Below are 14,060 nucleotides of genomic sequence, written 5' to 3' on the forward strand. Positions count from 1 at the left end.
AGCCCAAAGTGGTCAGGACCCTTCCACCTGCAGAGCACAGGGCTCCTTCCAGGCCCTCGCTGAATTTGGGTTGCTGTTTTTAGGACACGAGTTAACCCCTTCCTGCTGAAATCCTCCCTCCAAATTCCCAGCTACGGAACAGAACTTAGGGAACACCCTGGGTGCCCAGTAAAGGTCTCACTGGGGCAGCTCAGCGCAGGAAAATGGTATTTGTGCCACAAATGCAGAGCAAAGAGCAGCTGGTGACAAAACACAGCTCGGATAAGGGCACCAGCAGCACCTGGGAGCGGGGAGAGGGTGAGGTGATAAAATCGTGGGCACGGAGATAAGGAACAGCACCAGGCTCCAGCTGCCAGGGCACTGCTGCTGCCTGGGACAATTCCCAGAAATGAACAAGGCTCCCGGAATCTGGGAAGGCAGCAGCAGCACCGGGAAAGAGCTTCCAGAAGGATGGGAGAGCTTCCACAGCCGCTGGTGTGGCAAGGAATAAATGGAATATTTCCCTCCCCAAACGAGCTTGGGAGGGGTGGCAGCGAGGCTGAGGAGAGGGATGTAATGGCTGAGCACAGGAGCAGCTCCAAGGCCATGGAAAACCGGGATCGCATCCCTGAAATCTGCTGCCCCTCCAGCTAAAGGGGCCGGAGTTTTCCCTCCCGCTGGAATTCTCCGCAGGCCGGGCCGTGCAGTCTCCCCCAGCCCCATCCCGGTTCCCGTTATCCCAGCGGTGCCAATCCCTGGAAAGGGCTGTTCCCGGCCGGGGAGCGGCTGTCCTGACACGTTCTCACCGTTCAGGTAGAACGAGTTCCCGAGCGAGCGCTGAATCAGCGGCAGGAGGAGCCCAGCGCTGCCCCGGGGCTCCCGGAGCCGCCGTTCCATGGGAACAGCACGGAGCCTCCCCCGGAGCCAGCGGGAGCCCTGGGAACGGTGCGGGGTGCGGGATGTGTCTGTGCTCAGAGCCGGGCGATGCCAGCAGCTCCCGGGAGGTTTTTCCCTGCGCTCTACCCCGGCCCTGCCGCCGCCGCCGCTCCCAAAATCGCGGCTGGGGACAGGGACAAAGCCCAGGCTCCTCCAGGCCGCACAGGGAGCTGGGCCGAGCCGGGAGTTTGCATCCCCTCTGCCCCAGGCGAGGGTGAAGGTCAAAATCCTGCTCCCCGCTCCTTCCTCCCGTGCTGGAGAGATCCCGGGAGCTCCCGGGTGAAGCATCTCCCTTCCCCAGGATCCACCAACACTGACGGCTCATCCTGCTCCCCACGGAACCGGCCAGGATCCGTCTGGGACCTGGTTTTTGCTGCCTGATCCCTTTGGATCCAGCCGATTCCCACGGGGAGCCTTTCCTGGAATTCCCTCTGCCTGGCGCTGAGGCCGTGCCTCAGTTTCCCCTTCCCCACACGCACGGGATTGATGAACACCCAGCGCAGCCCAAACGCTCCCAAAATTCCACCCACACCTCTGGCCCACCCAGCGGGACCCTCGGGGGCTCCTGGCTCCCCTCTGCTCCCCCGAGCAGCGCTGGGAACGGGGCCATGTGGCCACAAGGCTGGGCCGTGCCTGGGGCAGCCCTGCCCTTCCTGATTCCCTTCCCAGGCTCCTCGCTAATCCGCTCCTGCTCCGTCTCATTCCGGCGTGGGAATGAATCACCCCACCTGCCAAAGTTCGCTCGGCTTTTCCCTTCCCTCGCAGGCGGCCCAGAAACAAAGGAACCGAGAGCAAAAGGTGTGGGGGAGATGTCCCCCTGTCCCCATATCCCCCTGTCCCCACATCACCACATCCCCCTGTCCCCTTGTCCCCTGTCCCCATGTTCCCACATCCCCATGTCCCCCTGTCCCCTTGTCCTCATGCCCCCTGTCCCCACATCCCCCTGTCCCCTGTCCCCAAATCCCCCTGTCCCCCTGACCTCACAAACCCCTGTCCCCTGTCCCCATGTTCCCTGTCCCCACATCCTCCTGTCCCCATGTCCTCACATCCCCCTGTCCCCAAATCCCCCATCCCCATGTCCCCTGTCCCCTGCTGGCTCCCAGCACCACCCCTGGCTGAGCCAGGTCCCCTCAGGGCTGGGAGAGCTCATCCCTTGCTGGGGTGTCCCTGGGACGGAGCTGCTGCCACCCCCAGCCCAAAGCAGTGTCCCCCCAAGGGCTGTGCTCGGGGTGGGTGGGAATAAACCCTGGAGCAGCGGGGAGGGGGCTGCAGCTGCTGGAACTTGCCTTTGCTGGAATATACTGCAGGATTTTGTCCGTGGTCGTGTCTCTCTCCTGGCCTCCATCTATCCCAAAAAAGCTGGGCAGCTTTTTCTTGCCATTTTGTCTACAGAGGGAAAAAAAACCCAAAACACACATGGAAACGGATCCAGGCTGAGGCACAGTGAATCCTGCCCAGAAATAAGGAAGCCAGAGCACCAAGCAAGCGATTTGTCACGGGCTTTCGAGTCATCCCAGCCCGGCCGAGGGCTGACAAAGCCTGCGAGAACTGCAATGGGATTTTCCTGCACTTGTTGGGGTTTCTCTGCTTTTTTACAGCCAAATGATCAGCTCGGCTCATCTGTGCCCCCAGAGCAGCGCAGGGCCCTGGCAGCTCCTGCAGAGCCCCTGGAACGGGGAGGGATCCGCACAGATCCGCGGGCAGATATTCACAGAGGGTTCGTTTCTGCCTCGGTGGCCTCCCTGTCCCGTTCCTCCCATTCCCAGTTTCTCCCCACGTGCACACCAGTACCAGGCAGCCACTGGGAAGTGCTGGGACATCCTCAGAATCCAGCAGAAAACCAGGATAATCCCCATGAGTGTGGGGAGCTGGGGGTCAGTGGGACAGGAGGAGCTCTGGGGCTTGGCTGTCCCACCACAGGGCCCTGATGTGAGACCCCCAGAGCCCAAATTCCCGGAGGGATCCCTCCTCTTTCACCCCAAATTCCCTGAGGGATTCCCCCTCTTTTACCCCAAATTCCCTGAGGGATTCCCCCTCTTTTACCCCAAATTCCCTGAAGGATCCCCCCTCTTTTACCCCACAGGAGCTCCTCAGGCTCCCACAGGTTTGCTGCTGATTTCTGGCAGCACAGGACACCAAGGGGACACTTCAGGGTCTCCTTTTAATCAGAAACCCCTCAGTCTGGCAGAGTTTTGGGGATTTTTGGCACAGCCCTGTCACTAAAGCCAGCACAGCCGGGGCTGGCAGGTCCGTGAGGAATCACCCAGCTCCCTCCGGAGCTCTGTCCCAGCTCTGGCTGAGCTGCTGGGAGCAGGGGGAAAGCTGGGAGATGAATTCCCTGGAGCTGTTTTGGGACAGCCACCCACGGCCGCGCTCCCTGAGCCCTGCCCTGGCCAGCCCTACACCCAAACCCCCAAACCCCCAAACCCCCAAATCCCGGATATTTTCTGCTGCTCTTCCTTCGGGTTTACAAACACAAATCCTACAGCAGAGCGCTGGGATTTGGGGCGTTCTCCCCAAAACCTGAGGAGTGGGAGCGTTGTTTTCCACCACCACCACTCTGAATAAAACCACTCGCAAGTGAAATCTGGGAATATCAGGTGTTCTGCACCTCGTCCCGCCGGAGGGAGCTTAATTACCCAAACAAAAATTAACTCATTGGCGCTTCTCCCGAGGGCCGAGAATTCCATCCCAGGCACTCGGGGCCGGCTGATCCCGGGGTTTGGAAATGGCCAGCACGCCCGAAACCACCGGGAATTAGGAAATCCCCGCCAGGAGAGATGCCGCAGGGGATCCAGAGCCGGACGGGGGGTACTCACTCCTTCTTCAGCGAGGGTTTCCTCCTGAAGGAGCTCCTGAAGCCGCCGGGAGCCTGCGGGACACAGGCGATGTTCCCCATGTCGGGACCGCTCCGGGACCGCTCCGGGACCGCTCCCGGCCGCTCCTCTCTCCCCGCCGGGACTCGAGTGGGTGTGGGCACAGCCCGATCCTGCCCCTCGCTCCCGCCCCGCGGGCTGGGAGGGGCGAGCCCGGTACCTGTTCCCAGGGAATTCACCCCGAGCCGCCCGCAATTCCCGAGGCTCCGGCGGCTCCGAGCTGCGGCCGCACAGGAACCCATCCCGGAGCGCTGTCCCGAGTGGAATTCGGCCGCAGCTCGGGCCGAGATAAGGCTGCAGAGAGATAAAAGCGGCGGTGGTTGTTTAAGCATTAACAAAAATCTCCGGGGTTCCAAAGGCCGCTCCCAGCCGGGTTAAAAATACAAAAATAAATGGGCAGCGGGAAAAAAGCATCGAAATGGGAACGCTAATCGAAATCTAGGAATGGTGGGAAATGGATGGAGGAAGCAAAGAGCAAAATGAGATGAGCACGAGCAGCAAAAAAATAAAAAGAATATTTGTAGGAGAAATGCTTTAAAAGGAAGGGAAGTGAAGATTTCTGACCGTGCTGTGAGTGACTCGCTGCATGGAAATACAAACAATAAAAAGGAGAAGTTGGTGACAAAAGGTAAATGCAGACTCAATATTTCTGTGCTGAAAAAAAAACAAACCCCAGGAATTAGGAAGAATTCCCAGCCATAGGAAAGGAGAAACCCTTTTCATTTTTGGGTGGCTGCTAAGAAGTAAACACAAAATTTGAATGCTCCGGATCCAAAAATAGAGAGAATTCAGGTCAGAAAGTTTGAAAGAGCTGAACACAAAGGGCTTGGGTTGCTGTTGCAGTAAAGTCTTGCAGGACCATGGATTTGCAAAGAAATTGCATAATTTAAAAGGGATATCAGCGTTTCCACGGGTAAAATACCACCCCGGTAATTATGGGGTTGCCAGTTGCCAGTAATTCCTGGGAAAATGATGTAACAGCTGTGAGGGAGTTGGATTAACTTTGAGAATTACAGGAGGAGAACATAATTAATACAAATCAGCACGGGGCTGTGGAAATCAGATCTTGTCAAACCGACTGAATTGATGGCACGTTTGAAAAAAAAAATCCGATTTAGTGGACATAAATAATAAATAACATAAAGGATGTGATGTGACAAATCTACAGGTTATTTTAGGAGGACTCTGAGAGGAGATTTTCCTGTTGGAATCAAGCTGGGCTTGACAGACACACACTGGGTGTGTTGGACTGTTCCCATTTGAGTTTTACCCTCGCAGTAACAAAATATTCCCCAAAAGGGATGGCACAGTCAGGCTGCACTCGCCAGGAGAGAGCAGCTGAAATCGGATGTGCCATAAAATTTCTCCCCTTTTCTGCCCTTTGAAAGCAGCTCCTTTATCCCCCTCCCCTTTCCGTCCAAAAACCATTAACCCTTCCTAGCCCAGGGAAGCACCAGGACACCCCTCCAGAGGGGCCCCGGTAGAAATTCCGTGGTTTTCATGGCAGGGCTCGCTGGTGTGAGCTGGGAAATGAGGCTGTGACGGGAAAGCAGCAGCCCAACACCTCCTGGCCGAGCTCAGACACTGCAGCAAACAGCCCCAGCTGTGCTTCACGCAGGAACAGCTCCATTCCTCCTGGATCCGTGGCTAACGCGGTCAGGCCGTGACCACAAACGTGCTGTTCCTGCAGTGTGCTGCAAATAAAACCTCCTGCTCGCAGCAGGGACACAGCTGCTGCTGCTGTCACAGTCCTGTTTGCTGGTGGGACACCCCAGGTCACAGGGCCAGGGGGCTGGGACAGGATTGCCACCAGCACAGGGCACAGAGCTCTCCTGGAGCCACAGTTCTGCTCCCAGGACAGCCTGAGCTGGAGGGAAGCAGTGCCGGGACTCCGGGAAGGCTTTCAGAGCCCAGCAGTTATTTATAAGTTATTTATAGGAGGCAAAGCAGAAGCAGGAGCAGCAGGAAAGGGAACACGAGGGGCTGAAGCCAGACCAGGCATTCCAGCTCCCCCTCGGGCCCCAGGGCAGCTCCTTCAGCCCCTGCAGGACACAGCATTCCCCTCCCTGGGCAGCAGGATGGCACCAGCTGGGCCTGTCCCCAGCCACGGGGACAGAGCGAGGGTGGCAGCAGGAGGGGCAGCACGGGGCTCCTGCTCTGCTCCACGCAGGGAGAGCTGCCAGGGAGCCCTGGCGAGGCCAACCCGGGGCTTGGTGGCACCAGAGGTGTGAATCAGCCTGGCTCTGGAGCCTCTGGGCTTTTCCCACAGGGGCCCAGCACCAGCAGCACCTTTGTCCTGGGATCAGGGGAGGGTGACACACTGGGGACAAAATCCCCACTGTGAATACAAAGCCCCCCACACCCACCCAGGCCCCCAACAGCCTCAGCTGAGCCTGGCATTGGGCAAAAAGCTGCTGCTTTTAGCTCAGCTGTGCCACAGCAGAGCATTCCAAACTGGTTTGGGCCCCTCTGGCCTCCAACACCCCCACCAGCAGGGCAGTTCTGAGCAAATGCCTCCAGGCCTGGAGCAGCACCCTGGCAGGTGAGAGCTCACAGAGTCATCCCAAGTCAGAGGGGATCCAGAGTCCAGCCCCGGCCCAGACACCCCAACAACCCCACCCTGTCCCCGAGAGCGTTGTCCAAACACTCCTGGAGCTCTGGGACCCCTTCCCCGAGGGGCCTGGGCAGTGCCCAACACCCTCTGAGGGAAGAACCTTTCCCTGATCTCCATCCCAAACCCTCCCCTGGCACAGCCTGGCTGCTCAGAGCAGATCCCTCCCCTGCCCTGGGAAGCAGCAGGAGGGAGCAGCCCCAGGAGGCAGCCAGGGCAGGGAGAGTGAAGGATGCACGGGGCAGGATCCGGTATCCAAGAAAATGTCTTTATTGTACACGTTGGCTTCTATTGCTTGTGTCCCCTCCCCAGTCCCGTGTAGTGCAAAAAATTCCGAGAAACAGAGTTCCACATAAATAAAGTTACAGAGAAATCAAAGTGACAACGCTTGGACATGGATCTGGACCAGGTGTGCCCAGCAGGGAGGCCAAGGCAGCCCCCAAATCAGGGCAGGGGCTCCTGCCTGGCCCTGCTGGAAAAACCCCCAGGGCCGGAGCCCCCCGGCTCGGGGACGCTCCTCTGCTGGGAATTCAGACAAGGAACACGAACTAAAACTGGCAGGGAAGCCACACAGAGTTGTTCTCCTCCCCTCAGACAGGGTTGCTACGCACAGACAGACAGACACAGACACACGTCCCCTCCGAGCTCTCCTCCTCCTCCTCCTCGGCAGGGGACGTGCAGCACCAGGAGCAATCCCACCCTGGCATCTCCCAGGGCAGATGCTGACACCTCGTGTCCACACAGTGTGGGTCGGGGGGCTCGGGACCCCCAGAAGATGCTGGGGAATTGTTTTGCCCTTTCCCTTCCTCCTCCCTCTGGCACAGGGAAGCAGTGAGCACCTGCATAGTTTGGGCAGCAGAGACAAGAGGCTCCCTCCTCCCGGCTTTCCCTGCCTCAGGCTCAGGGGATATTGCTCAGGACCCAGCCAGGGGGGACAGGAGTTGCTGTGCCCCCGTCCCTGGTGCTCAGGACAGCCTCACACACCATTTGCAGTGTGAACATTCCACCAAGGGCACGTGGCACCACAACTCCCCTCAGCTGCTGCATTTCTCTCCTCCCTCAGGTTTTGCCCCAAGGCACAGCTCCCTCATTCCTTGTTTGAAACCAGCCCTGTTTCCCCCTCAGCAGCTCCTGCACTGCCCCTCCTGCCTGGGCTCCACTCTCCCTGCGCTCCTCTCTCCTTCTGAGCTCCTCGGGCCAAGCCCAGCTCCAGCCCCTTCCACCGGTCCATGGCTGATCCTCCTCCCAAGGGGACCCTGGAGCCAGGGACACCTCCCTGTGAGCCCAGCAGGAAAGAGAAATCCTGATGTTGCTCACAGGAATGGGATGGAAAGGGTTGAGAGCTCGCTCGGGTGGAGGCACACGCACAAAACAGAGGGAATTCACCGATTTCATCATTTTTTGAACAAAGCAGATTCCTCTGACCTTCCTGGGGCAGTCCACATGGACCAGGAGACAGCTGCAGAGCCTGGACACTCCCCTGCAGCACAGGGAGACGGGAGCTGCTGAGCTGTGACACGCTGGGGCAGCGGGAAGGGGACAAAAAGAAGATTTAGAGCCTGTTCCAAAAGCCAGGAAGCTCAGACTGTCCTTGGGGAGAGGCTGGAGGGAGAAGCAGCCCTGGTTTCCAGAAGCTGCTGGGAATTCCAGGTGTACAACATGAGGCACTGTGAGTGGGCTGAAGGATGCCAGTGGGCTTGGAAAACCTGCAGGCACCTGTCCAAAGGGGAAATCAGACTGCCAAGAAAAGGATCTCAAGTTGGGGAGTCCCTGTCTCATTTCAAACTCTTCTTTCTACCCCCCAAAAAAAGGAGAAATCTCTTGCTACTTAAAAATTCAGGCCCACAGGTACCACAGGAGTGAAATGTGAGCTCTGTGAGTGAGAACTGGCGAGCAGTGGGGGGAAAAGGAGAAAGGAATGAGTTCCAAACAGCTGGAGCATATTTGCAATGCTACATTTGAACACAATTGAGGTACCAGTGGTTGAGTCGTTCCTCTGTGGTGTGGAGAGCACCTGATCTGTGCCTCAGCTCAGGGCTCAAACACACAGCACACCCTGAAAGCACCACACCACGGGGGCCCTGGCTCTAGGACAGGCCTTACAGTGCTAATTTATCCAACCTTTAGTTCATTAAAGTGGTTGCTTCATTGCCAGGGAGCCGCTAATTGGAAACGGTCCCTCCCGTGCTGCTTTCGGCATCTCACACACGCACACGCCCCACCCATCCAGAGAGAGCCCAGGGCACAGCAATCATCTCCTCAACAAATGAGAAAAGGAACTGCATCCCTTCTGCTGCCTCGAGAGCAGAGGGGATGGCGAATACCAGGGCAGAGTAAAAAATAAAGGGTTATGAAGTCATATCAGCGTTCAAATAAAAAAAAAAGGGCAAATAAAAAAATTAATACCCAAAAAAGTAATGCCAGGCAATCCTCCTCGTTCAGAAGGCTGGGCTGTTCTTTCTCCGAGAACTGATTCCTTTCCACAAACGCAGGATCTGCTTTGCAGAGAGGGGAGCAGCAGACAGGCCGGGCCAGGGGCAGAGGCACAGCCCTGCTGCCCGGGCCAGCGATGGCACCGAGGTCCCCGTGGCCACCGGCCCCGCCGGGCGCTCGCCGAGGCTGAGCCGGGCTCTCGGTGCCCCAGGGCACCACCGGAGGGCTCAGGATGCTGCGTCCAGCTCCGCCTCTGAGCCTCCCCATCCCGCGGGGCTGTGCCCGGGGCTGCTTCTCCTGCTGTGTTTAAGGCATCAGAGACACCCTGGGAGCCGGGCAGCGGCCCCGGAGTCCGGAACAGTGCAGGCTTGGTTTGGCTACAGTGACATTCAGGAATGGCCGTGTCCCCCGGGGCCACCGCGGGGCTGGAGCGCGGCAATCCCGGAGAGCAGCGACGCTTCGGGCTCCCCCTGCCCAGAGGAGCTTTTGGGGGGATGCTGGATGAGTCTGGCAGGGGGAGAGCCCCCTCTTCTCACCCTCCAGGGAGGAAGCACATTTGGTGGCCCTGGTGGCCCCCACGGGTGTCCCCAGAGAGGGGAGAGCCCCCAGAAGGGCTGGGCTGGGATTTGTGCTCCCTGCTCAGAGCAAGCGGCTGTCCTGCGGGGCCGGGAAGGTGCCACCTCTGTCCTGCGGGGCCGGGAAGGTGCCACCTCTGTCCTGCGGGGCCGGGAAGGTGCCACCTCTGTCCTCTGGGGCTGGGTGGGTGCCACCTCTGTTTCCCGGGGCCGGGAAGGTGCCACCTCTGTCCTCTGGGGCTGGGTGGGTGCCACCTCTGTCCCCCCGGGCCGAGCAGGTGCCACCTCTGTCCTCTGGGGCCAGGAAGGTGCCACTTCTGTCCTGCAGGGCCAGGAAAGTGCCACCTCTGTCCTCTGGGGCTGGCTGGGTGCCACCTCTGTCCCCCGGGGCTGAGCAGGTGCCACCTCTGTCCTCTGGGGCCAGGAATGTGCCACCTCTGTCCTGCGGGGCCGGGAAGGTGCCACCTCTGTCCCCCGGGGCTGAGGCACGGCCGGGCTCGGTGTCAAAGGCTCGTGGAGGACACGGAGAGGGTGGGCGAGGAGGGCGGGGGGAAGTTGAGGAGCTCCAGCACGGCCACCCCCACGCTGCTCCGGCGGGTGAACATGCAGGACGCCGCCACCCACTTGTTGGTGCGAGGGTTGTACTTCTCGATGGAGTTCAGGCTGGAGCTGCCGTCGTTGCCACCCACGGCGTAAAGCCAGCCGTCCATGGCCACCAGGTCGTGGGTGCTCCTGGAGGGACCGTGCAGAGAGCGTGGGGTGAGGCTGAGTGTGGGAGAGCTCAGCACCCCGGGGACCTGCCCAGGCTGCCCCTCAGACACCCCCTGGCAGTGAACTCCTGGGGCACAAATGGGCAGAGCTCACAGATCTTCACCCCAACACTCTCATCCAAACCTCATCAAACACGGAACCCTCTGAGCCCGAAATCCTCGCTCCTGCAAGCCGTAATTCCTCCCGCAGCCCAGCAGTGTGTCTGTGGGCTCAGCCAGCTCAAGCCCTGCTTCTTTACAGCCACACAAACTGCTGAGGATAAATCCCTGTGCAGAACATCCCTGCCGTGCCCTCCTGGCACACCCTCCGGTCCCTCTCAGCACGGCAGGAGCGCGGTGAGCCAGCCACAAGCCCTAGAAACCCTCTCTGTGCCCGTGTTTATGGCTTGCGAGGCTCAGCGAGGTGAGATCCCCGCTGAGGCTCCAGAGGGGGCACAGCCCCTCTTACCTGCGGATGTTCATGGGGGCCACGCTCTCCCAGGTGTTGGATTTGGGGTTGTAGCGCTCCACGGAGTTAAGGCAGCTGGTGCCGTCATTGCCACCAGCCACGTAGAGCATCCCCTCGAGCACGGCCACGCCCGCGCTGCTCCGGCGGCTCAGCATGTTGGCAATGGGGGTCCAGGTGTTGATCTGGGGACAGGGAACCCATCAGCCACCACACAGGGCATTTCCCACACATCCCTGCCGGGTCAGTCCTGCTGTGACCACACAGCTCCTGACATGACAACCCCTCCAGGGGGACCTCGTTTCTCTCCTCCTGCTCTCCCACAGCTCCCAGGAGGAATCTCCTGCCTGGCTCAGGAGAGGACAGCAGCCTCTGGAGAGGCAGGAGCCACCCCAGGGGCACAGAGACCCCCCCTGCCAGGCCACCAGTTGTGTCCCAGCTGAATGCCAGCCCAGCCACAGGGCTTGAGCTGTATCTATTCCCAACCTGTGTGAGTGCAGCTGGGGCTTTGCAGCTGATGAAAAGCCTCCAGGGCCTTCTCTTTGATCCTCCTGCAGTGAGTGACCCTGCTGGAGCAGAGCTGCGTGTCCCTGGGCACAAGGCATGTCCCCAGCCTGCCACCCTCCCTGTGCAGTCAGCAGGAGCTCAGCTGGGAGCTGGGAACAGGATCCCTGCCTCCTGCAGAACTGCAGGCAGTGGGGACAGAGGGGGTTCTGGAGCTGAAACCTCACGGAGAGCTCCCACAGAGGAGCTTTGGGTCATTCTGCTCAGGGCTGCACCCTGGCTCTCTGTCCCTGCTGATGCCCCTCCATGTCACAGCCATGCACGGTGGGTTGGGCCCTTCCTGAAGAGGGGAGAGGCAGAAGAGTCACCCAAAGCTCCTGGATTTACCTGGGGCTCGTACTTCTCCACCGTGGCTAAGTGCGACGAGCTGTCGTAGCCCCCGACTGCATAGAGGTTGCCTTCTGCAAAGACAGCCAGGGGGGCACAGGGATGAGCTAGGGACACGTCCCTGTGCCAGCACAGCCCCCACAATGGCACAGGTGCCACTCTGGAGGTGCCCACACCGGTCTGGGCTGTGCCCCCCTGCCCCAGGCAGCTCCTCCCAGCACGGCCAGCCCGGCTCCCTCCCCTTCCAGCGGGAGTGGGGTGAAATATTCATCAGGCAGCTCCTGTCAAAGCTTCCCAGAGAGCTCCTTCTCCTGCTGCTTCTTGACCTCCTGGTTAGGGAGCTGCCAGTGCTCCCTGCTGGAGCCCCGGGGTGTTTTTAGAGGAGGAGGCTGGAGCAGGGCAGTGCCAGGATGGGCTGTGGCAGCCTCAGATGGAGCTGGGGATGGAGGGGAGGGAAGCTCTGAGCCAGCAGTGAGAGCAGAGAGCAGAGAGCAGAGAGCAGAGAGCAGGGCAGGGGACAGGCATGGTGACACTGGGACGGTCGGGAAGCGTCCCCAGGGAGATGCAGCTCCTGCTGGGGTGGGAGTGGGGCTGGGATCACTAAAAGGGACTGTCCTTTGATCAGTGAAGGACTGATCAGGCTATCCCTTCCTTTCCAGGGGCAGGGGATCATCCACAGGCAGCCCCTTGCTCCAAACTAGAAGGGAACAATTTGTGGATCCCCTCGGGAGCTGCCTCCGGAGTGGGATGAATCCCAGTTCTTAGGGGGGCTGAGGAGGGCAGAGGCAGGGAGCACATCAGGATGTGGCTGCAGGAACTGCAGCAGAGCAGCAAAAGAAGCCCCAGCAGTGCAGGAGAGCCTGCCCAGGACCCCCAGCCCCCGTGCAGCACCCACCTAGCGTGGCCACGCGGACGTAGCGTCTCCGGGTGCTCATGGCAGCGATGGAGGTCCAGGTGCCTGTCAGGGGGTCGTACCTCTCTGCGCTGCAGCAGGCAGGGACACAGGGACAAAAGGTGGGACACTGGAAAAGCCCAGGTCAAAGCTCTTGGAGGGGCAGCTCCCAGGGGAGCTGGGGATAAACAGGGGAAACGGAGGGAACTGACACAGGCTGGGTTCTGTTGGGGCACAGGGCTACAAAGTGGGGTTTTTTCCACTGGAAGAAGGAGCTGGGCTGTAAAACATCTACTCAAGGGTGAGGAACAGGGCTCCCAGCTCCAGGGACAGCACATGCAGGAGCAGGGAGGGCTGGAGCAGGGCAATCCATCCCTACCTGTTGAGGCACGAGGCCCCATCGTACCCCCCAGCAGCGTAGAGGAGCCCGTGAAGGGCTGCCACACCCAGGCAGCTCCTCCTGGTGCCCATGGACACCTCGGGCTGCCAGGAATTGGTGACAGGGTCGTAGGACTCCACTGTGGCCAGGTCAGAGGTGCCATCGTAGCTGCAGGGAGAGAGGGGGATGCTCAGAGAAGCTGTGGCTGCCCCATCCCTGGAAGCGTCCAAGTTGGACGGGGTTTGGAGCAAACTGGGATGGTGGAAGGTGTCCCTGCCCATGCCAGGGGCGGGATGAGATGAGCTTTAAGGCTCCAACGCAAACCAGTCTGGGATTCGAAGGGAAGCGGGAGGGAAATGCCCCATTTCAGGAGGCAGACTGAGCTCCCACAGCGCAGGGACGGGGCTTTTCCGTGGCTACCGCAGAGATCCCGGATCACACTGACTCCAGGAGGCCCTGCTGAGCATCCGTGCTCCCAGAGCAGCCCCTGCCACCCTCCCCAGCTGCTCCCCGCCCCGTGCCGTGCCCCCTTACCCTCCCACGGCGTAGAGCTTGTTCCCGATGGCCGCGACGCCCACGCGGGCCCTGCGCGTGGACATGGAGGCCACCATGTGCCAGCGGTCCGTGCGCGTGTCGTAGGCCTCGCAGTCGCCGTGGATGGCGAACAGGCTCCCTCCACCTGCTCGGGGAGGGCAAAGGGAGCAAACATAGCCCAGAAAACCCCGGGCCGGGCTCAGGGCTGGGGCTGGGGGGCGGCAGGGCCTTACCCACAGCGAAGAGCACGGTGCTGGCCCCCTCGCAGCGCCGCGGCCGCGTCCGGCTGTTGCTCAGGACCCCTCTCTGCTCGGGCATCAGGTGGTACTTGAGGGCCTCGATGAGCAGGTCCTTGCACTCCGAGTGGTGCCGCACCAGCAGCTCCGTGTCCACGTTGCTCATGAGGAAATCGCGGCTCAGCAGCGGCAGCCGCACGCACTTCATGAGCTGGGGGGACAGCAGAGCCTTGGGACACGGGGCAGGGGGACAGGGCTAAACTAAAAGGGGACACGCTCAGCTCAGAGATCAGGGAGAAACTCTTTTCTCAGAGGGTGGTGGGGCCCTGGCACATGTTGCCCCATCCCCAGAAGTGTTCAAGGCCAGGTTGGAGCACCCTGGGATAGCGGAAGGTGTCCCATCCCATGGCAAGGACTGGACTGGAAGTGGTGGGACAGGGACCTGCTGTTCCTGCCCTGTCCTGCAGCTTCCTCCAGCCATTGCCCACCCAGCCCAGGCACTC

At 60.3% G+C, this 14,060-nt stretch overlaps 2 protein-coding genes across 2 annotated transcripts in view; both read right to left on the minus strand.

Annotated features, from left to right (window-relative positions):
• PLEKHN1 (pleckstrin homology domain containing N1) overlaps positions 1–4,392 on the minus strand; it is a 27,307-nt gene extending 22,915 nt beyond the window's left edge. The window contains exons 1-2 of the mRNA XM_015648032.3: positions 3,735–4,392; positions 2,202–2,301 (exon numbers count right to left, since the gene is read on the minus strand). Coding sequence (XP_015503518.1) covers positions 2,202–2,301; positions 3,735–4,123 — 489 coding nt within the window. The 5' untranslated portion in view covers positions 4,124–4,392. The remainder of the gene's footprint in view (positions 1–2,201; positions 2,302–3,734) is intronic.
• Positions 4,393–6,649: 2,257 nt separating this feature from the next.
• The window catches only part of KLHL17 (kelch like family member 17), a 19,507-nt gene continuing 12,096 nt past the window's right edge, over positions 6,650–14,060 (minus strand). The window contains exons 6-12 of the mRNA XM_019008794.2: positions 13,555–13,776; positions 13,322–13,466; positions 12,788–12,955; positions 12,412–12,500; positions 11,517–11,590; positions 10,629–10,810; positions 6,650–10,142 (exon numbers count right to left, since the gene is read on the minus strand). Of these exons, the coding sequence (XP_018864339.1) occupies positions 9,914–10,142; positions 10,629–10,810; positions 11,517–11,590; positions 12,412–12,500; positions 12,788–12,955; positions 13,322–13,466; positions 13,555–13,776 (1,109 nt within the window). The 3' untranslated portion in view covers positions 6,650–9,913. The remainder of the gene's footprint in view (positions 10,143–10,628; positions 10,811–11,516; positions 11,591–12,411; positions 12,501–12,787; positions 12,956–13,321; positions 13,467–13,554; positions 13,777–14,060) is intronic.

Source organism: Parus major, chromosome 21 (genome assembly GCF_001522545.3).
Source record: "Parus major isolate Abel chromosome 21, Parus_major1.1, whole genome shotgun sequence".
NCBI classification, from domain to species: Eukaryota; Metazoa; Chordata; class Aves; order Passeriformes; family Paridae; genus Parus; species Parus major.